Here is a 24,153-nt window from a genome sequence, read left to right on the forward strand (position 1 = left end):
ACTTTCTTTGTAAGAAAGGTTTCTCGGAATTCCCTACTGGGTTTGTTAGTGTCAGTCATAATTACAGTCCATAATTTTGTTCCGATCTAGATACTTTCTCTGGGAATCTGACCAATTGTCCTACTACTTAAAGCAGTAATTCCAAGTTAAAATTTAATAATAGGAACTGGGGAAGTTATTACAATCAGTTTAATGCTTTGTCAAATAATATAAACATCTGAAAAATCAGATGTTTATATTATTTAGTCTACTAGGTCATTAAAAAATATTTGAAAGTAAGGGGGATATGAGTGCACTAGAACCCTTGGGATCGAGGATGGTGTTGGCTCATTAGAAATGGTTTATGTTTGCATGTTGGTGTGATGTGTGGGTCTTGACCTAACTGCAATTTGGATGTGTTAGATTTGCCTTCATTAACTTTTAATAGTTAGCAGTATACTATTTGAACATCTGAAGTTGATTTTCATTTTTCCAGCCATAATACTGTAGTCTCTTCTTTTCTCTTTCAAAACCATTTAAATGCCAGGCCTTACACAACCAATTTGAAAATTAATTTCTTCAAGCCTGATTTGCGTATTCTTTAAGTGTCTGCATTCAAAATTTCCCTGACTGGCCTTGTAAAGATTGCAGCCATTATATCATGTTAAGAGTCCTATATCAGTCTACATTACTTTAAAAAATGGTGTTATATAGAAATGTCTGCAATGGCAACACAGGTCTTCAAACAATCACTTGTGAACCAGCCAGGTTACTTCTAAATTCAGACACTCTGCATGCTACACAGTTTCTCTTGAAGCATAAATGATGGGCGTCAAAACATCCACACAGTCTTGCAGTCTTGAATTGCCTACCTATTTCCCTTCTGTGATTACTTGTGACTTTCACTGCAGCACAGTTGTAGAGATTTAAGAAAAAAGCTGTGTGGCAATCGCTAAGCCAGGCAATATCTGCAGAGGGAAATGGACAGACAACATTTAAGGTCTGAATCCTTCTGATGGAGTAGAATGGAGATAACTGGTCAAAAGAGGTGAGTGGGAAGGGATGGGTGAAGATTTGGCAAATGAAGGTGGGTCCGGGTGGGGGGGGGTTGGTTGATTTGGAGTTCAGTCAGGTGGTGGAATCCGATGAGTTAAGGGAGTGATATGTAGAGCAGGGTGGGATGAAGAACAGGGTCGGGGCGAGGTGGGTATGGGATGAAATAGTGGATTTGGTGTGGGGAGAGGTAGATGACGGGTGGATGGAAGAGGGGATAGGAACTGGGTGAAGAGGGCGGTGGGATGGGGTTTGGAAGGAAGTGTGCATGGAGATCGGCGGGGGTGTTGTCAAGATGCTGCCTTACAGCTTCAGCATCCTAAATTCAAGCAGGATCTCTTGAGTAGTTTATATGTTCTTCCTGAGAGCTAATGTTTTTCCTCTGGGTGCTTTATTTTCCTTAAATACCAAAGACATGTAGGTTATTTAGCCACTGGCAATTGACCTGAGTGTGAAGCTGTTTAGTGGAATTTGGATGCAGTTGATCGCAACGGAAAGGAGAAGGTGTGGGTGTGGTGAAGAAAAGAGGATTGGTGAAGGGATGTTTAATGAACAACATGAATTTGGTGGCTGCGTGACCTTGACTCATGGTTGTGGGGGGATGGGATTTGCTGGAGTTTGCTATTGTTGTCAGTGCAGCTTGCATTACTTTTTCCAATTGGCAATTTTGTCATGAATGTTTTGACAAAAGTGTTTATGGTGAAGGGGATGATTGATTTTTCTCAGTGCTCAGAGAAGCATCGCCTTGATGTCAGGAGATATAAAATGAATGCGAATACGCAAAATGAATGCGTAAATACTATGCAGTCAGGTAAGTTAAACCACAGATAAGCATCCAGGAGGCTGAGGGGGGGAACCTGATAGAAGTTTATAAAATTATGAGGGGAATAGGTAGCGTAGACAGTCAGAATCTTTTTCCTACGGTGGAAATGTAAAATACGAGAGGGTTAGCTTTAAGATCAGAGGAGGAGAAATTAAAGGAGATGTGCAGGGTAATTTTTCCCCCACACAGTGGTAGATGCTTGGAATGTGCTACCAGCGGTGGTGGTAGAAACATGTGATAAAGGCATTTAAGAGGATTTTAGAATAGCACACGAATATTCAGGGAATAGAGGGCTATACACCGATGAGCCAAAGCATTATGACCTGATGAGCCAAAACATTATGACCACCTGCCTAATACGCTGTTGGTCCTCCGTGTGCAGCTCCATACGCAGCAGGGTGCGATGCATGTGTATTGTGACACTTTCATCCCATGACCACCATTAAAATTTTCTGTGACTTGTGCCACAGTAGACCTTCTGTCGGTTTGGACCAGACGGGAGAGCCTTCGTTGCCCTCGTGCATCGATGAGCCTTGGGCGCCCAACACCCTGTCGCCGGTTTGTGGTTTGTCCCTCCTCGATCCACCGTCGATAGGTACTCACCATTGCTGACCGGGAGCACCCCACAAGTCTTGCCGTTTCAGAGATGTACTGACCCAGTCATCTGGCCATAACAATGTAACCCTTGTCAAAGTTGCTCCTGCCCATTTCTCCTGCATCCAGCACATCAACTTCAAGAACTGACTGTTCACTTGCTGCCTGATATATCCCACCCCTTGACAAGTGCCATTGTAACAAGATAATCAATATTATTCACTTCACCTCTCAGTGGTCATAATGTTTTGGCTCATCGGTGCAGATCATGTAGTTTATCGAGAATTCTCTGCCACAGAAGGCAGTGGAGGCCAAATCACTGGATGTATTCAAGAGATAAGTAAAGGCAACATTGGTTATCGGGAGAAGTCATGAGAGTTAGATATAGCTCTTAGGGCTAACGGAATCAAAGGATATGGGGAGAAAGCAGGAACGGGGTACTGATTTTGGATGATTAGCCATGATCATATTGAATGGTAGTGCTGGCTCGAAGGGCCGAATGGCCTACTCCTGCGCCTATTTTCTATGTGCAGGCAGAATGATTAGTTTAACTCGGCATCATATTTGGCACAGACATTGTGAGCCTACAATTTATTCCCTAGGTTCCACAATGCCGTAGGATTTATTTGACCAGGCCCCTGGGATTTATTTACCTTAATGTGTTTTAAGACCACCTCTTCTGTCATGTGGACTCTCTTCAACACATCACTACTACCTTCCTCCTGTTCGCTAGCTTCCATGTCTTTCTCCATGGTAAATACAGTAGAGAAATTTTCATTGCACACCTTTCCCATCTCCTGTGCCTTCAGACATAGACGACTTGTGGATTTTTAAGGAGCTCTATTCTCTCCCAAGTTATTTTGTTTGTCATTAATATACTTGTAGAATCTCTTTGGAGTCTCTTACTTTATCTGCTCTTATTCTATCTGTGTCTTACTTTATCAGCTATCTCGTGTCTCCTATTTACTCTCCTGGTTTTCCTTAATAGTACCAGCTATAACTACTATTATAATTAATTTCACTTGTGTGGCTGGCTTGTCCAGCTGTTAAGGTAAAGCAGGCCAAAACTATATTTCTCTCATGCTAGGTGCCGTAGAATGTCTGCAGTCAAAGGCATACAGCATGGAGCCAGACCCTTTGACCTTCTGAATCTAGACTGACCCTCCGGCACTTATTTACACTAATCCTGTTTTAATCTCATCACGTTTCCATCAAACTCTTCAGATTCTACCATTTTCCTTATACTCGAGACAATTAACCAAGCAATTTGTCCATTGTTGGGATATGGCAGGAAATCAGAGCATACAGAGGAAACCCATGGGGCAAAACCTGCAAACTCCATGCAATGTCAGTCGACATTGATCCTGGGTCACTGGAACTATGAGGTGGAGATTTCATTACATTGCTCCTTCAGGTGGAGATTTCATTACATTGGTTTTGTAGCTTTAAAGATAAGTTGATTTCATGATTTGATTGTAATCCAAATAATCATTTGATTGTGTGTTGTGGCAAGATTCAAAAGATTGCTGTCATTTGAGATTGAAATCTGATTCTATAGGCAAATGGGTTTTATTTAATATTTCATGTGAAATACGATCAAATAAATCTGAGCAAGATAAGTAAAAGTTTATGGCATTTTAAATTGCTTTCAGTCATCATTACAATAATTTTCTAATGTTAATCTTGCAAACAGAGGATAGATGTTGTCTCTGTCTATAATCAGCCGTGCAACACTAGACACAAACTAGTCCTGTGCTCCATACATATTGAGCCACAGTGTGACTTGTGATGAATGCGCATGTTATTTTGGACACTGACTGATTGCATTTGGAACCTAACAGAGTTTCAAATCGGGATTTTTGCCGGATTCTTATCGCAATGCTCAGGTCAAGTGATTGACCTAATTAAGCATTGCAATCAAGCATTGCAATAATTCACGTTTAATTAAATTACTTTTGAAACTGCAGTCAATTTATATATTAAAATATCCACCTAAGTAATCAATTCTTAATTCTTCTGCAGCTTAAGAAAAAAAAATCTGTAGCCAATTTTCTTTGATTACCCAAACAAGCCAGGTCCATAACTAAATTATACCAGTTTAGGGACTGCATTTTTTGATGATCGTTTGACGAATAAATGATCCAGACCATCCCAAGCCAGTAAAATACTATTAAGGCTGTAATGTAGAAAATGTGGGGTCTTTCATATAACGGTTGCTATTATCAATTTTTGCCATGATGGTTGAAAGATGAGGATTGGTATAACTTTACTGTTTTGCTTTGAAGTACTGCCATGAGATGTTTTTGCAAAATCCTGAAACCATATCCCTTCACAGTGTTGCCATCCCATCATACTGTAATGAAGTGATCCTTAGCAGTTTAGTCAGTCGTTTTTAACTGCATGTACCAATTCTCTTTTTATATATATATTTTTTTCACGATTCAATGGTTTCAAAAGTCCTTTATTGGCATGTATTCCAATTAAGGTACAGTGATATTTGTATTACCATACAGTCATACTAAAAAATACAACAAGACACACTACTACATAAAGTTAACATAAACATCCACCACATTCCTCACTGTGATGGAAGGCAATAAAGTCTAATCTTCTTCCCTCATTTTTCTCCCGCGGTCGGGGCAGTCAAACCATCCAAAGTCGGGGCGATCGAAGCTCCCGCGTCGGGGCGGTCGAAGCTCCTGCGGCTTGGAGCTCCCGAAGTCGGTCTCTAACCAGAGACCACGAGCTCCACGATGTTAAAGTCCACAGGCTCCCGCAATTGGAGTTCAGAGATCGGTCCCCGACAGGGATCGCAAGCTCCTCGATGTTGTCCACAGGTTCCCGAGGTTGGAGCTCCCGGTCGGTCCCCAGCAGAGGCCGACAACTCCTCGATGTTAGGCCGCAGTGCAGACGGAGATACGATACGGAATAAAATCTCATCTCTGTCGAGTAAGGGATTTTAAAAAAAAATCCCCGACCCCCCCACTCACTCTCCACATAAAACAAGCTAAAGAATACTAAAAACATTAATTTAACACATACTAAAGAAACATACAGAGAGGGAAGGAACAAACAGACTGTTGGTGAGACAGCCATTGCATTTAATCATGGTTTGTTTGATCATTTCAGGGGGAATTTAAGGATTTGTATTGTTGGGGCTAGTGGCAATCTCTGAAGGAAATTAATAAACCAGATATCTTATTTTGACAATAACTTGGTTTCCTATCATTAACTGTTTTTTTTTGTATTTACAAATAATTAAATTATATTGAATTCAAGTTATTTTGTTCTTTGTACCTGCATTGGAAAATGAATACAGAAGTAACTTTTTCCCTCCCATTTTACGTTAGGATTTCTCAGAACACTGCAATGCTTGTTGCCATGAACAGTACCTGGTTGTGATGGTATGATGTGATATTTAGCCAGTGTAAAGTGCAATATTGGGATCTATGCAGAGTTGTACGCTGTATTGAGTTACGGCTTTTGAGTAAACACGGTTGAGCACTTAAAAAAAAATGAGCTGAAGGATGACTTAATGACATGTTTATAAAGTGATGATCAAAATGATTTGCTAGTATTTTAAAATGTGCTATCCTGTTTTTAGATCAAACATGTGTTTAACCATCAGATTCTCTGCTTTGTTTAAAGGTTGCTCTAAAGTGTACACCAAAAGTTCACACTTAAAAGCACACCTGAGAACTCACACTGGTAAGATTTTTTTTTAAGAATTGCAATTTGTATTTAAAATAGAGGAAGTTGACAAGTCAAAGCATGCTATTTTGATTTGTGTGGCATGATGTACAAGTATGGATCTAGTAGATACTATTGCGATGTAGGAAATTCAAAAATAGTATTCTAAATGTTTTGCTTTGGTCCAGTTAAACTGGTTTAATATTGTTGGGACTCATTTCACATTGTTTTCATACTAACCATGTCTCTTGCTGGCGAAATCCAGTATGATTATGGTAAGAAGAAATCTTTAAAGTTGTGGTTGTGTCTGCCTATAATATTTATATTATTGATAATTTTATTTTGTTGATTTGGGGAACAAAAGTATGCTTGTGGAAGAAATGAAGAAACTGCATTAAGAAAAGGACAAGATAATCTGGTCTAATTCAGTTCAACTAGCAGTAGAAACCAATAGCTTTTTACTGTGTCTTCATGTTTATTAAACAAGAATTAATATCTTGCAATGCAGAAATATTAATATTTAGGAAGCATAGAAAGTACTTAAAATAGCACCAGAGGTAATCTAATGATTCATAAGAAGTGTGTTTGAGCTGTTAATACTTTCTTTCACAAGTACAGGTGGTGCTTGGAAACTGTTGAAGATGAAGGACTTCCTAAAAGATTCAGCATAAACCCATGGAGAAGTTTATATTCTCATTCTCACACAGTTTTTTTAAGAGTAGATGGAGAGCTCTTGCTACTTGCTTACATCTGAATAGTTGTTTCAGCTCAAGCAGAATATGACACTCCTACTCTATTGAAGCTGTAATTGAACTCTATTTGCAAATTCAGATCTTACCAATCTAATCTTGAGTACAAATCAGCATAGCTATGGTCGTGGATGATCTTCCTCTAGTTGTCCTGTACCTATAACATTTACATTTATCATATGCTCTAAGATATGTTGCTACAAATATACATATGGATTAAATGGAGCGGCAATCTCAACGGAACTAATGACTAGTGAAAGTCTTTTCTTGTAACCACAAGTCAGGGATTTGAAACCAAAAGCAAAAATTTAGAGATTTTAGAAATCTGAAACTGAAACATAAAATGTTGGAAATGTTTAAGGTTGCAGCAAAAGGGGTAGGGTCTGTAATAGGGTAGAGATCAGGAGAGTAAAAAGAGTCTGGGCCTGTACTCGCTGGAGTTTAGAAGGATGAGGGGGGATCTCATTGAAACCTACCGTATAATAAAAGGCCAAGATAGAGTGGATGTGGAAAGGATGCTTCCATTATATTTTTAAGCCAGATTCTTAAGGATAGATTCCTCGGGATATATTCTTGATTAGTACGGGTGTTAGGGTTATGGGGAGAAGGCAGGAGAATGGGGTTGAGAGGGAAAGATGGATCAGCCATGATTGAATAGCGGAGTAGACAAGATGGGCAGAATGGCCTAATTCTTCTCCTATCACTTTTGAATTTGTGAACATTATTGGGAGAGTCTAGAACCAGAAGGCCCAGCCTCAGAATAAAAGGCCGTAGCTTTAAATTGGGGATGAGGGGGGATTTCTTTAGCCAAACGGTGGCAAATCTGTGGAATTCATTGCCACAGACAGTTGTGGTGGCCAAGACATTAGGTATTTTTTAAGGCAGAGATTGATAGGTTCTTGATTAGGAAGGTCAAATAGTCTATGCAGAGGAACGTGATTTCAAACAAGCATCAGTTTATTTGTCATGGGTCATGTTCTTCTGTGAACCATTAAAAAACAAAAAGGTCATATTGCACAGAAACTGGCTCTTTGGCCCACCAAGTGCAACTGGCTCTTTGGCCCACCAACGGGCCCACCATCAGCCAAATATTTAGATCACAAAAACTATAAGATGTAGGAGCAGAATTAGGTCATTCAGCTCATCAGGTCTACTCCGCTATTCAATCGTATCTGAGTTCCCTACTCCTGGTCCTATTTTCTTATACAATTGAATATGGTCAGAACAGAAAACTAGTCAAGTTAGTAGCTTTGGTTCACTGTTTCGCTGTTGAACTCAGAGCAAAACTCAGGTTGCAAATATTATTGTTTGTGAAATAGTGAAACTTTTAAGCCTGAAATTTAAATGTTACTAGACCAAGTGGACCCGTTGGGCCCAAACCTCTCCTGCATTGGTGCAGCACCCTCTCCTTCCTCCTCCCCCACTCCACCCTCCCCTCTCCCCCCAACCACCCTCCCGTCCCCTCCCTCCCGTCCCCTCCCTCCCTCCTCGCCCTCCCTCCTCCTCCCCTTCTCCCCCCTCCCTCCACCCCCCTTCCTCTCCCCCTTCCCCCCATTCCATCCCCCTCCTTTCCTCCCTCCCCCCCCTCCCTCCCTAGGAGATAGATTTAAACTTTAAAATGCAAATAACTTAAAAAATATAACACCGATTTCAATGAAACTTCCATTAGCACCAAAGAGACAAAGGTGAGTAAGGTGGGCTTAAAATTGTTGCGCTATCTGACCGTATTGGCTGTAGTTCAGGAACAAACAAACAAACGAGAGTTTTAGTACATAGATATTTCAGTTTTCCTGTTTCCGTATAGTTTTGAGTTTATGTATGGTTTCAGACTTGCTGAATTTAAGTGGACAGATCAACGTGACATGTTGCATAAGCAATTGGGAAACACAGCCAACTATTCATAAAACCAATACTGTTGCTTTGAAGTACAATGTGTGGCAAACTAATTTACCTTAAGACAGTCAAACATGTAATTTCAGGTAAAATGGATCAGTTGTGCAGCCCAGTCATTTGGTGAGGTCCTAAACGCATAGATTGAAAGTTTGTATGTTGAAGCAAAGAATGATAGGTTGACTGGTAATTAACTTATATGCACATACAGTCAACCGATGAGATCATTCCAAATGTGAGCAAGCCTCCGAAGAATTTAATTTTTGTGCAACTGTCTTCATTTACAGCACATGTACTGGCATGGAGAAATTTGTTGCAATTTGGCTTTATTCACTTTTTGTAATCTGTCGTTGAGATCCAGATCAAGAATGATTAACTTAACTGTTGTTCTTATTTTTGAACTTTTTGTCTGGTCTGCGAGATTTCTCTTTCGTAGAAAACTTTGGCACAAGGCCTGCAAGGTTGCCGGATTTACATTGGTTATTTTCATTAAAATACTGAAAGTAGCCAGTGCTTGGAGGCCAATATGAGTCCAGAGAGAAAATTTACCATCTCAGAAATTACCACCAAGAATGACTGTAACAAGGTGCAATTGAGTCTTGTGGCTGTTGGCCAACTAAATTCTTCTGTTTCACCTAGGGCTCAAGGTATTGGAGCACGGTGCTCTGGGGGTGGGAGGAGTTTTGTACTCCATCATTTGTTACTTGAGGGGGGGTAGGCTTGGAATACCGGTGACAGTTGTGCCTTGGATTTGTGGGGGGGGTAGTGAAATCACAGGTTTGTCTTTGGAGTGGAGTTGGCAGCAACATGGGTCCCAAATAGACCGTGAATAATTGGATATGCGGGCCTGTTGGGCCAATGTGAGGGTGGGGGCTCCACTGTGCGCCCCCCATCCCCACTGTTGCAATGCTATTTGGTGTGCTTGACAATGGCCATCTCTAGGACAACAGGATCCCAGCTTCCCCTGTGGAACCGAGTGTGGAAATTGCAACATAATAGCAAATTCACGGAGACCAGGAAGTGTGCGGTTGAATATTTGGAATGAAGTGAATATGCTGATTGTGTTCCACGTCAGGAAGAATCTGTTTTCAATTGTATGGCGTTGGGCATCACAAAACGTGTTATGCCATGCATGTGTTTTGGTATTATGCTTCACTGTTCTAGATAAAGTTTCAGATAGGCTTTCCCTACCCACCCCACAGCCCCTCAGTTTTCAATCACTTTTTTTCCCACTTCCCCTTTTTATCCTAAGTTTAAGAGAGCTATATTAGAATTTTAAACGCATTCATTTGATGTGTGGAAATCAGAAAAATGTGTTGGATGCTATACTCTTACTGACAAGGGACAATTTATAGAACCCAATTAACATACAATCTAGCACACATTGGACTGTGGGAGGAAATCGGAGCACAGGGAGAAAGTACAAACTCCGTACAGACAGCACCCAGGATTGAACCCGCACTTTTGGCCCTGTAAGGCAGCAACTCTACCAATGTGCTGCCCCATATTCAAGTAATGTTTTACACAAAGTTAACATTGCAAATACCAAAATTAAAAATGTACAAGTGTGGATTTGAAAAAAAATTCTCATTGTTTCCGGGCATAAGCATGTTTAGTGTGTGTGTGTGTGTGTGTTTGACTAGCAATTAATTCTACAACTTTGATGAGGCTTGATATCACCGGAAATGTACTGCATGTTTTATTCTTTTGTTATTCATTACATTGTGAGAAGGATATGAACACAGTTGCTGGCAGTCTAGACAGTCTGCATGCCATTGCTGTTATCCCAGAAATTCTTTAAGCATGTTCTTAATACAGGGATTTTCAAATTACGAGTTATATCTTTTAAAGGAGCGCCTGGCCTCATCTGGGTAATGATCAGGTCGATTTAGACAAGAATTGCTATGTAAAGGTTTTTTTAAAAAGCTTCAGAGGCTTTCCTTGGGGAAATACTCATATGATAGAACTGGCGCACAAATTGTGTGGTAAGACATGAAAGTTAGTTTAATTCCAGGTCACGGGGAGAACGTACAAACTCCGTACAGACGGCGCCCATAGTCCGGATCGAACCTGAGTCTCCGGAGCTGCATTCGCTGTAAGGCAGCAACTCTACCGCTGTGCCGCCTGAGAATCCTTGCATGTGATGGGTGACAATCAGTTTTTGGACCTGCTGTGACATTTATCTTGCTTTACACAATCCTAACCACAACCCCACCAAACCGCTACAGACTTTGTACTACTATGGTTGCTCGACATACTTTGTTTTTGTGTTATTGTGATCTAGTTTACTTAGGATAACTGATAATTCACTGGATATTTATTTTTGATGTGGCATTTAAAGTGCCCTTAAACCTGCAACACGGAAGAATTTCATTGTTCCCATTCATATCTATTGCGTATAACAAATTATCTGTCTCGATCTGTTCTTTGGGTCACTGGTTTTATATTGGTCTCCGGCTTTTGGGGCCATGAAGAGCTTTTTCCTGTTCTACTGGTCTACTGGAATAGAAACATAGAAACATAGAAAATAGGTGCAGGAGTAGGCCATTCGGCCCTTCGAGCCTGCACCGCCATTCAATATGATCATGGCTGATCATCCAGCTCAGTAACCTGTACCTGCCTTCTCTCCATACCCCCTGATCCCTTTAGCCATAAGGTCCACATCTAACTCCCTCTTAAATATAGCCAATGAACTGGCCTCAACTACCTTCTGCGGCAGAGAATTCCACAGACTCACCACTCTCTGTGTGAAGAAATGTTTTCTCATCTCGGTCCTAAAAGACTTCCCCCTTATCCTTAAACTGTGACCCCTGGTTCTGGACTTCCGCAACATCGGGAACAATCTTCCCGCATCTAGCCTCTCCAACCCCTTAAGAATTTTATATGTTTCAATAAGATCCCCCCTCAGTCTTCTAAATTCCAGCAAGTATAAGCCCAGTCTATCCAGTCTTTCTTCATATGAAAGTCCTGCCATCCCAGGGATCAATCTGGTGAACCTTCTCTGTACTCCCTCTAAGGCTAGAATGTCTTTCCTCAGATTAGGAGACCAAAACTGTACACAATACTCCAGGTGCGGTCTCACCAAGGCCCTGTACAACTGCAGCAGAACCTCCCTGCTCCTAAACTCAAATCCTCTTGCTATGAATGCTAACATACCATTCGCTTTCTTCACTGCCTGCTGCGCCTGCACGCTTGCTTTCAATGACTGGTGCACCATGACACCCAGGTCACGTTGCATCTCCCCTTCTCCCAATCGGTCACCATTCAGGTAATACTCTGCTTTCCTGTTCTTGCCGCCAAAGTGGATAACCTCACATTTATCCACATTATATTGCATCTGCCATGCATTTGCCCACTCTCCTAATCTATCCAAGTCACTCTGCAGCCTCCTAGCATCCTCCTCGCAGCTAACACTGCCACCCAGCTTCGTGTCATCCGCAAACTTAGAGATGTTGCATTCAATTCCCTCGTCCAAATCATTAATATATATTGTAAATAACTGGGGTCCCAGCACTGAGCCTTGCGGTACCCCACTAGTCACTGCCTGCCATTCCGAAAGGACCCGTTTATTCCTACTCTTTGCTTCCTGTCCGCCAACCAATTCTCTATCCACCTCAACACTGAACCCCCAATACCGTGTGCTTTAAGTTTGTACCCCAATCTCCTATGTGGGACCTTGTCGAAGGCCTTCTGAAAGTCCAGATATAACACATCGACTGGTTCTCCCTTATCCACTCTACTAGTTACATCCTCGAAAAATTCTATAAGATTCGTCAGGCATGATTTGCCTTTCATAAATCCATGCTGACTTTGTCCGATGATTTCACCACTTTCCAAATGTGATGCTATCACATCTTTAATAACTGACTCTAGCATTTTCCCCACTACCGATGTTAGGCTAACTCCCCGTATAATTCCCCGTTTTCTCTCTCCCTCCCTTTTTAAAAAGTGGGGTTACATTAGCTACCCTCCAATCCTCAGGAACTACTCCAGAATCTAAAGAGTTTTGAAAAATTATCACTAATGCATCCACTATTTCTGAGGCTACTTCCTTAAGCACTCTGGGATGCAGCCTATCTGGCCCTGGGGATTTATCGGCCTTTAGTCCATTTAATTTACCTAACACCACTTCCCAACTAACCTGGATTACCCTCAGTTCCTCCATCTCGTTAGACCCCCGGTCCCCTGCTATTTCCGGCAGATTGTTTATGTCTTCCCTAGTGAAGACAGAACCAAAGTAGTTGTTCAATTGGTCTGCCATCTCCTTGTTCCCTATGATCAATTCACCTGTTTCCGACTGCAAGGGACCTACATTTGTCTTAACTAGTCTTTTTCTCTTCACATATCTATAAAAGATTTTGCAGTGAGTTTTTATGTTCCCTGCCAGTTTTCTCTCATAATCTATTTTCCCTTTCCTAATTAAGCCCTTTGTCCTCCTCTGCTGGACTCTGAATTTCTCCCAGTCCTCTGGTATGATACTTTTTCTGGCTAATTTGTATGCTTCATCTTTTGTTTTAATAGTATCCTTGATTTCCCTTGTTAGCCACGGATGCACTACCTTTCCTGGTTTGTTCTTTTGCCAAACTGGGATGAACAATTGTTGTAGTTCATCCATGCAATCTTTAAATGCCTTCCATTGCATGTCCACCGTCAACCCTTTAAGTATAAATTGCCAGTCTATCTTGGACAATTCACGTCTCATACCCTCAAAGTTACCTTTCTTTAAGTTCAGAACACTTTTTTCTGAATTGACTTATGGAATGCTGAATTGAATGCTGCAAGGCTCGGTGTTGGGGCCGCAACTATTTACCATATATATTAATGATTTGGATGAAGGAAATAGAAGTAACACTAGCAAGTTTGCAGTTGACACAAAGCTGGGTGGCAGTGTGAACTGCGAAGAGGATGTTAGGAGGTTGCAGGGTGACCTGGACAGGTTGCGTGAGTAGGCAGATGCAGTATGATGTAGATAAATGTGAGGTTATCCACTTTGGCGGCAAAAACAAGGAGGCATATTATTATCTCAATGGTGTCAGGTTAGGTAAGGGGGAAGTGCAGCGAGACCTGGGTATCCTTGTACACCAGTCACTGAAAGTTGGCGTGCAGGTACAGCAGGCAGTGAAGAAAGCTAATGGCATGTTGGACCATAACGAGAGGATTTCAGTATAGGAGTAAAGAGGTTCTTCTGCAGTTGTATAGGGCCCTGGTAAGACCACATCTGGAGTATTGTGTACAGTTTTGGTCTCCTAATTTGAGGAAGGACATCCTTGTAATTGAGGCAGTGCAGCGTAGATTCACGAGATTGACCCCTGGGATGGCGGGACTGTCATATGAGGAAAGATATGAGAAAAGACTATGAGAAAAGACTATGCTTGTATTCACTGGAGTTTAGAAGGATGATGGGGGATCTTATAGAGACATATAAAATTATAAAGGGACTACACAAGCTAGATGCTGGAAACATGTTCCCAATGTTGGGGAGTCCAGAACCAGGGGCCACAGTCTTAGAATAAAGGAGAGGCCAGTTAAAACTGAGGTGAGAAGGAACCTTTTCACCCAGAGTGTCGTGAATTTGTGGAATTCTCTGCCACAGAGGGCAGTGGAGGCCAAATCACTGGATGAATTTAAGAGAGAGCAAGATAGAGCTCTGGGGGCTAGTGGAATCAAGCCATATGGGGAGAAGTTGGTTACTGATTGTGGATGATAGGGCGGCACGGTGGCGCAGCGGTAGAGTTGCTGCTTTACAGCGAATGCAGCGCCGGAGACTCAGGTTCGATCCTGACTACGGGTGCTGCACTGTAAGGAGTTTGTACGTTCTCCCCGTGACCTGCGTGGGTTTTCTCCGAGATCTTCGGTTTCCTCCCACACTCCAAAGACGTACAGGTTTGTAGGTTAATTGGCTGGGTAAATGTAAAAATTGTCCCTAGTGGGTGTAGGATAGTGTTAATGTACGGGGATTGCTGGGCGGCACGGACTTGGTGGGCCGAAAAGGCCTGTTTCCGGCTGTATATATATGATATGATATGATATGATCAGCCATGATCACAATGAATGGCGGTGCTGACTCGAAGGGCCGAGTGGCCTCCTGCACCTATTTTCTATGTTTCTACTGAGGTTTGGAGTGACTTCCAATTCAAGAATGCCTTGCTTTTGCAGTTAACTACCTTCTGGAACTTCTAGTGTTTGTTGCCAAGCACGGATATTTTCTGAGAGTGAAGCCTAGGGTCTCTTTGCAGGTGCTTTGGAGCAGCCCAGTTAATGGTCACTCATTGCACCTGCTGGTTGTCTGCGAGGAGCCATCTTTGTAGGTCTTTGGACACCCAGCATTAATTTTCTTGCAGCAATATTTTCTTTGATGCCATGTTTGATTTGAGTCCGGCTGCTGCAGGTAGTGGTCAGTTTGCTAGCCATTGCCTTCAGTAAAGGTGGTGTTCAGTAAAGAGGGGGATGTTCTTGCAGTCCTTCAGTCAGATGGTGATGGAATCTAATGGGTGTCGGAGTGTGGGTCTGGAGTATTGCCACGTCTTGTGTTTGTCTCCCTGGCATCTCATTGCTGGTCGTGACGAGATGATAATTTCTCTTGGAGTTAGATGGATTTTGTTGTAGTTAGCTGAATAAAAGGATATACCTTTGGAGAGGAGATGGGGAGGAATTTCTTTAGTCAAAGGATGATGAATCAGTGGAATTCATTACCGCAGATGACTGTGGAAGTCAAGTCATTGGGTATTTTTAAGGCGGAGATTGACAGATTCTTGATCAGTAAGGGTAACATTGGTTATCGGGAGAAGTCATGACAGTTAGATTTAGCTCTTCGGGCTAAGTGAATCAAGGGATATATCGGGGGAAAAGCCAGAACGGGGTACTGATTTTGGATGATCAGCCATGATGTTACCAACAGCCTGTTTCCGCTCTGTATCTCTGAACACTTTCAAAAATAAAGGGAAAGTCATTCGGATTGAAATGAGGAGAATTTTATTTTATACTCGGGTGAATCATCCAGGATGGGTGTGGATAAGTCATTATTGGATTTATTAGTTTATTATTAGAACAATTAGTTATTGTGACTAACCAAGCATTGAGGTAGATGAGTAGGAAGGAACTACAGCTCCTGGTTTACAACAAAGATAGACACAAAATACTGGAGTAACTCAGCGGGTCAGGCAGCATCACTGGAGAACAGGGATAGGTGATGTTTTGGGTTATGACCCTTCAGACTAAAGAATCTAATTGAATCTCAGTCTGAAGAAGAATCTGGACCTAAAATGTCACCTATTGCTTTTCTCCAGAGATGCTGTCTGACCTGCTGAGTTACTCCAGCATTTTATGTATATTGAGGTAGATGACCTTGCTGAATGTCAGAGCAGGCTCTGGAGGTGGGATGGCCAATTCCTCTTCCTATTTCTGACATTCCTTTGTAAAGTAAAGGTGTATGTCGACATATTGTACATTAAAACAATTAGAATTGCACCAACTTCACCCCGAGTGGTATGTTCACACTCTAATCTATTGTCACACTTTACTTTTGGGAGTGTCGAGAGTTTATTATATTAGTTAATGCTGGCAGATAACTAGTTTTTAACCTGTGATCATGATAATTAAATTGTGTGTTTATAAATTAGACTTTATATTCAACAGAATGTAGTAATTTGCATCACCTTTCAATGATTTTGATGTATTCACTTGGGTAAAGGATTAGTCTTTTAATTCCACTATAATTTCAACATTTTGACTCTAATGTAATTGTAACACGTGGAGACTATCTATTTGGGAGTAACTCCATGGTTTACTTATTATTCATGTGAGATAACAAAATTCTAGGTACCATATCCTGTCAAATGTTGGTTCTTTTTTTTACCATTACTGTACTTGCACAATAATATGGGTAATTCTGGATTCCTGGAAAATAGTAAACAATTTACAGCTATATAAGTGAGGGAATTGCTGGTTATCAACAAAAACAATGATTGCCACATGGTTAGTGGAAATTATGTCCCACTAATTGTTTTGCCCACCACTTGAGCACACAATGGCACAGAGGTAGAGTTGCTGCATTTAAGCACCAGAGACCTGAGTCGAGCCTAAATATGGGTACTATCTATACTGAGTTTATGCGTTCTCCCTGTATCCGCATGGGTTTTCTATGGGTGCTCCAATTTCCTCCAACGACCCAAATGCATAAAGGTTTGAAGGTTAATTGGCTTCTGTAAATTGTCCCTAGTGTGTAGGCTAGAACTAGTGTTTGGGTGATCATTGGTCAGCGTGGACTCAGTGGGCCAAAGGGCCTGGTTCCGCGTCATAGCTCAAAACTCAACTAAGCACTCTGGAAGTATGCATCGTTAAGTTCCCTGTGAATTTTCTAACTCCAACTGTGATTAGGAGAAGCATTAGAGGTACGCAGTTTTTATTCTTGGAGAAAATCGCCTTTAAGATGGCTTAGACATTACTAGAGACCAATCTTGAAACAAATTGATGTGGTATTTTAAAAGTTGAACTAAATTACCATTGTTTGTGTAACAGTTTTGGTCCAACAAAATATGCTGTATATTTGGATCAGATTACAGCCATTTAAGCAACCAAACCAAGCTGGTGATGAGCCACCTATAACTATGCTCCAGTTTGACATCTTGCAAAGAGGGCATTTTGCCCCAAATTGCATCATCTACTTAAGTTAGACTTAATTGTAATGAATCTGTTTGGATTGTCATTGATACATTGGATTTAAGCGTCAAATGGAATACCAAAAATGCGGACATGGCAACCCTTTGTCAGAGCATTGTGTTCTCAGTGTAAAGTATAAGTCGAAGGTGAAGTGAACTGTGAAGACGTGCCTCAGTTGGTTCCAAATTTGCTGCAATGCCCCTGTGTAATTTGAACTGGACTGCCCTCAAATGTAATATTTCTTTGCCTGGGGTACAATGATAAAACACAAGTCATGTTTTAACAAATAAAAACAAGTTCATGCTACGTGATATGGAGTGATGCCAAAAGTGGAATGAAACGCCAAAAGCAGCAGATTTTTTCAAATCTGAAATTTTAAAAAAACAAAGATGGGTTGGCAGCAAATGTGGAGAGAGAAAAATCTATGATCTTTCATCAGAATTAAATAGAATTTAATTAAAAATAAAATGTTAATGGAATACTCAAGATGGGATAGACATGGATTCACTCTGAAGTGTTTTCATTTAAAATAGGGATCCACCTTATTTGGTTGACACAACTAGTTAAATATAGCTGTACCATATAAAGTAGTAGAAAGAAAAGAAATACTTGCATTTATGTAATAGCCAGTGAATTACTTTGAGATGTAGTTTTTCTCTTGACATTGAGATTCCCACGCTTTTGAAACGAGTTATTTTTAACACCCCACTTCAATTTCCCAGCAACTTTTGCTTCTACAGATATACCATCTTTACCCTAGGTTAATTGGCAAAACATTTCCGAAATTGAGCTTTGAAATCTTTTTGCATGGTAAATTGAGAAGTTGGTGGGCAAAAATCCATGGGCAATTTTTACCTCGGAGTGGTGCAAGTAGAGTACTTAAACATGTACTTGAACAGGATTTAGGATGATCAGCCATGATCATATTGAATGGCGGTGCTGTCTCGAAGGGCCGATTGGCCTACTCCTGCACCTATTTTCTATGTTTACGATGGAGATAGGTTACAGGGTTTAAAAAATACTGCATGTAGATAAGAATGCAGAATTGAGGTTATAATTTAGTTATTGATCTTATTCAACTTGAGATGGGACTTGAGGAGATGAGTGGCTACTCCAGTTGCTTATTTAAATAGCTGTTCAGCTCATAACCCTTTTCAGTTCTCTAAATTTTTTGCAATTTTAAGTCTTTCAGAAGGAGAATAATATGGAAAATGTGACACTAAACGTAATACTTGAACCAATGTTATGTAATGTAAATTGGAGGGAAATGGACATGTGACGTTTTGAGCTGGGACCCTTCTTCAGAACCTTTCTCCATAATTTTTGTTCTTCCCACCTCCACCCCGACCATCTGTGTTTTGTGGTAGTACATGAAATGGAGAATAAACAATTCAATGGAGGACATTAATTTCTCTGTTTCTTTTTCTGTCCATAATTCCTACCTGACCTGCTGAGTGTTTCCAGCATTTTCTTTTGCTATTTCAGATTTCCGGCCTCTGAAGTATTTTTTAATCATTTTCATTTATTGCAGTTTTGTACAGTAGTGCGTTGTCCTATTCATTATGGACATGAGGGACAATTTTTTTCACACAGCAGGTGGTGAATGAACTGCCAGAGGAGGTATTGGAGGCAGATACTATAGCAACATTTGAAAGATATTAGGGCAGGTACATGGACAGGAGAGGTTTAGAGTGATATATGGACTAAACAGGACAGGTGGGGCTAATATTGATGGGCCACATTGGTCAGCATGAGCAAGGAGGCCAAGGGTCTGTTTCCATGCCCCCTGAGTCACTTTGTGTGGGTTAATGGCAGTTTAAAAGTTCCCACTGTAGAGTTTGCCTAGCCCTGCCCAACCTAACCACTGAAACAGGAAACACAGGAGAACATTGGACACTACCAGTGTTTTCTTTAAAAAAATTCAGATCTTCAATATTCAATCCTTTGGTATTCAAAGGAATGTTAACTCCAAAAGAACTGCTGATAAGGTGCTTTGCAGAATGCTACAACATGTTTTCATGAATGTATGTACCAATTAGATATTTAAAACTATTTTGCATGTTCAGCAACAATACTGGGAATAAAACTAATTTGGTTATGTTGCTGTACAGCCTTTTATTCATGTTTTGGATTTGCAAATCATCTTCATAAAAGCATTTATGGCACTATATTTTTGTTTTGCATTTCACAAGAATGACCAGTAATATTTTGTTGTTGTAGAGTTGATTTAAATGAGTATTCATTTAACACTTGTGAGAGGTTTGGAAAAAGTTGTAAACAAGAACAAATATCATTGTTTCCAGAAATGTTGAATAAATTGCAATCTGAAAGAGTTTTCCACCAAGGATAGTTGTGGTGGAACAGCTGCCTGCACCAAAGCTTCACGCTGTTGGATTGAGCCGGGAGCATGTGTACTTCTATGCTCATTTATTCAAGAATTTTGTAATCACAATATTACAGCTGGTGTTTCCAACAGATGTAATTATGAACTCATCCAGTCTTAACAAATGATGTGGTCAGTGGTGTGGTCTCTGCTCACATTGTTTGTGGTGCCTTAACTACTTAAGACTCATCTTCCATTTATCCTGGAATTGTTTGACTATTTTCCCCTGGATTATATTGCTTTCACTGTGATTCCAGGTGCAACTTTGTGCTGGGAGTGCAATACTTGACAGTGCAAAGACTGTGCATCTTAAAGATCCATTGCACACACCATTGATGTTAATAAGGATACATTTGATCCCAGATGCCAATACCTGATCCATGCCTTCTCCTTTTATCTGAACTGAGCCTCAATTTCTCTCATCTTCCAGAGTTCTTTACTTCTACCTGTCTTGTTCTTCACTCTAACAAGAACATGCATATCTTGAATTCTCACTATTGCCCTTTTAAAATCATCCCACTTTCTGGACGTCCCTTTGGTCACCAACAACCTACTCCAATCAACTTTTGCAAGTTCCTCTCTAATACCTTCAAAGTACAATTCAGAACTTTAACTTGTGGACTAGCCCTATACTTATCCATAAATATTGTAAAGCTAATGAAACTGTGGTTGCTGGTCCCAAAAGGCTCGCCTTCTGACACTTCAGTCACTTGTTCTGCCCAATTCCCTAATAGTAGATCAAACTTTGTCCTCTTCCTTGTAAGGCCCTCTACATATTGCCTGAGGAAACTTTTTTTTGAACACATTTGACAAATCCCACCCCATCTAAGCCTTTGATTCTATAGCAGTCTCAGTTTATATTGGGAAAGTGAAAAATCACTCTACCATGGCAAGCCTAATGTTGCCTGCAGTCTCCTGGCACATTTGTTCTTCTATTTTCCATTGACCATTTAAGGTCCTGTGGTGCAATCCCCACAAAGTGATCATCCCCATTTTTTAAATTTTTCAGCTCCAACCATTGTCTGTTGCATATCACGTTTACTATGAATATCGTGTTTTTTCCATGTGTGAACGAAGCACCAAGTCAAATTCCTTGTATGTACACATACTTGGCTAATACATTTATTCTGACTTCGCCTCACTGGACAATCCTTCAGTAATGTCATCTCTGACTACTGCTGTAATAAATCAACTCTCCCTCTTATTTTACCTTCACATTTTTATCACCTGTACCCTGAATTTTTAAGCTGCCTGTTGTCTGTAATGGCTGTATTATCCTACTTATTCGAACTCATTCCTTTGTCCCTTCAGTAGAAGCTATATTCAAAGAAGGCCATTTTACATCCAAAATATTGTTAGTACTAATTACTATTGCTGAATCCATCAGGAAAGACAAAGCCATAAGGGGGTACCAGCCAGTGCATGTACTCAGATCCCTGTACATTGATGATGTTGCCATCTTCTGCTTGGATACATAGTCTGTCTACAGATTGACTGACCAGTTTGAGATACATTGGGAGTCAGTGTAAAATGTATGAAGAGGGAAGCCAAGCTCTCCAGTAAATGGCCCGACCTATCCTCTATCCCTTTCTCAATCAAGTTTGACTACCTTAAGGAGCTGGGGGGTCTGTTTCAGGAGGACTGAGGTATACAACAATTGAGTTGAGTGGATTGAAAGGGGGTCAAATAAAGTGTGGGACTTGGGAAGCAGCACTATTTTGATCAAGATATAAGCTGTGTGTTTCCACCTGGCACATTGAACGAGAAAATTTTGAATTGCTGATACAATGAATGCAAAGAATAATGTTTATCAATTATATTTATTGTCGAGAGTCAGGAGTGTTTAATTTCCATGTGCATCAGGACCAGGACAATGAAATTTGCTGCAGCTTTACAGGCACATTAAACACTAAATAAATACACAACAAATTATCACTTATTCAAGGTTAACCAGACCATAATAATGCAAGCCAAAGTACTTAGTGTAACTTTAGTGATGAAAAGTTCATAGTTGTTGGGTGCTGAGGTAAAGTTGTGGTTAAGACTGTGCAGGGTGGTTCAAGAAACCGATAGTTGATGGGAAGAATTTGTTCTTGAACCTGGAGGTAACAGTTCTCGGGTTCCTGTACCTTATCCCCAATGGTAGCAGTGAGAGGAGTGTATGACCAGAGTGATATGGGTCTTTAATATTAGCTGGCTTCTGTAGATATAATAATTTTAGTCAAAAAAGAAAACTGATGTAATGCCAACATATGGCTTGTAATAAAATTGTGGAATGTTCTGTATTTAGTACATTTTCAATTTTTATAAATGCAGACATCTGTTCTTTAAAGCTTTTGTTGCTACCAATTTAACTTTGCCAATTTGGTAAAGTGACTTCTGATGTGTTTCTGTGGCAGGATCCTTTCAATGGCTGGATGGAAGGAAGGGCCGGGCATGTGATGAACAAAAAGCTGGAGTAATTCAGCTGGACAGGGGTCTCGACCCGAAACGTCACCCATTCCTTCTCTCCAGAGATGCTGCCTATCCTGCTGAATTACTCCAGCTTTTTATGTCTTCGGTTTAAACCAGCGTCTGCAGTTCCTTCCTACACATGTGATGAACTGTGCTGTGCCCACCATTCTCTGCAGATTCAGGTGTTCAATTACCATACCAAGCTGAGATGCATTTGATCAGAATGCTTTCTATAGCGCAAGTGTAGAGGTTTGAGAAAATCCTTGTGAACATGCCAAATTTTCTTGTATGCCTAAGAAAGTACATTTTGCTGATGTACTTTCTCAAACACTCCACCATTGTGAAAAGATCGGGCAAATTTGTTGGTGATTTGGATGTCTAGGAACTTGAACCTGTTGTCCATCAAATTTGAGTTTCACTGTACCTTAATTAGTACACGTGACAATATACAGACATTTGAACCTTTGATCTCCAGAGCAGCTCCCTTGGTAATGACAAGGTTCATTCGCCCTTTTGCTTCCATAGGTCAATAGCCAATTATTTTGTCTTCCAGAAATTAAGGGCTATGTTGGTGTGATATCATGACACAAGGTTCTTTATCTCTTCCCTGCAGTTCAGGTGTACGTAGAGGTGGGCAAGGGATTGAGCAAAACAACCCAAGGGGCCCCTGTGTTGAGGATCAGGGTGGAGAAAATGCTCTTGACCAATTCGAACTAAATGATGTCTGCAGGCCAGGACGCACAGAAGCCAAGGCCCAGATGTTTAGGGATCAACGTTTGCATTATTACGGTGTTGAATGCTTATCTGCTGCCAAAGATAAACATCCTGACATGGGTGTTCCTATTGGTGAGGTGATTGACAGATGAATGTTGTGCTTCAGAAATGGCATCCTCTTTTTTTCCTGTGGGCAAATTACAAGGGGTCTAGATTGTCAAAAGGGGTCAAAATGGCGGCACTGCCCTAGCAGCTGCCGCTCACCTGCGGTCCATTTGTCTGTGTTTTTGTTGGGTTTTTTTTTGGTCTTTTTTTTGGTCTTAATTGTAGTTGTGATGTGGTGTTTTTGTGTTTGTGTACTATGTGTGTATGTGGGGGGGAGGGGGAAACTAACACTGTAAATAGATGTCCCTTCAGAACGGAGACCCGACCTTTGTTTTCTGGGCCGTGTCTCCGTTCCTGCTGCGGCCTACCATCGGCCCAACTCCTGGAGCTGTCGGCCTCCGGGGCTCTGGTTCGCGGAGCCCGCGGATCGGACTTACCACCACCGGAGCCGGCCGTCTTCGGAGGCTGCGGGAGCGGCTGCGACTGCGACTGCGGCTGCGACTCGCCTTAGGCTCGGGCCGCGTGGATGCCGACATCGGGAGCTCCGGCAGCGGCAGCGTGTTCGCCCGCCCCGGATCGCGGGGCTTGGGGCGCGGACATTTCACCGTCCGGCGCGGCCTAAGATAGGCCGCGGGATATTTCTCTGCTGGGCGGGGGCTTCAATGTCGGGAGCCACGACCGCCCCGACGTGCAGCAACAGCGGCAGCAGCGTGTTCGCCCGCCCCGGATCGGACTTATCATCGGCGGAGCCGGCCGTCTTCGGAGGCTGCGGCTGCGACGCGACGCGCCTTGGGCTTGGCCCGCTGTAGACCGTCCGGTGCGGCCTGCAACCACAACAACCTGACTGCGGGCGAGGACAGCAGGAGAAAGGAAAGACATTGTGGCCTTCCATCACAGTGAGGAGAGAGAGGACTGGAGGAGACTCACTGTGATGGATGTTTCTTTGATGGATGTTTCTTTTTTTGTGTGTTTTTGGGGTTGGGTGGTTTGAGTGCCTGTTTGATGCTTTTATTGTTGGACTGTGTTTTTGGGGGTTTTGGGGTGTGTGATTTGAATGCCTA

At 41.5% G+C, this 24,153-nt stretch overlaps 1 protein-coding gene across 1 annotated transcript in view; it reads left to right on the forward strand.

Annotated features, from left to right (window-relative positions):
* The window catches only part of LOC144595499 (Krueppel-like factor 5), a 44,978-nt gene that overhangs the window by 15,222 nt on the left and 5,603 nt on the right, over positions 1–24,153 (forward strand). The window contains exon 3 of the mRNA XM_078403023.1: positions 6,098–6,157. Coding sequence (XP_078259149.1) covers positions 6,098–6,157 — 60 coding nt within the window. The remainder of the gene's footprint in view (positions 1–6,097; positions 6,158–24,153) is intronic.

The sequence above is a fragment of the Rhinoraja longicauda genome, chromosome 7, assembly GCF_053455715.1.
Source record: "Rhinoraja longicauda isolate Sanriku21f chromosome 7, sRhiLon1.1, whole genome shotgun sequence".
NCBI classification, from domain to species: domain Eukaryota; kingdom Metazoa; phylum Chordata; class Chondrichthyes; order Rajiformes; family Arhynchobatidae; genus Rhinoraja; species Rhinoraja longicauda.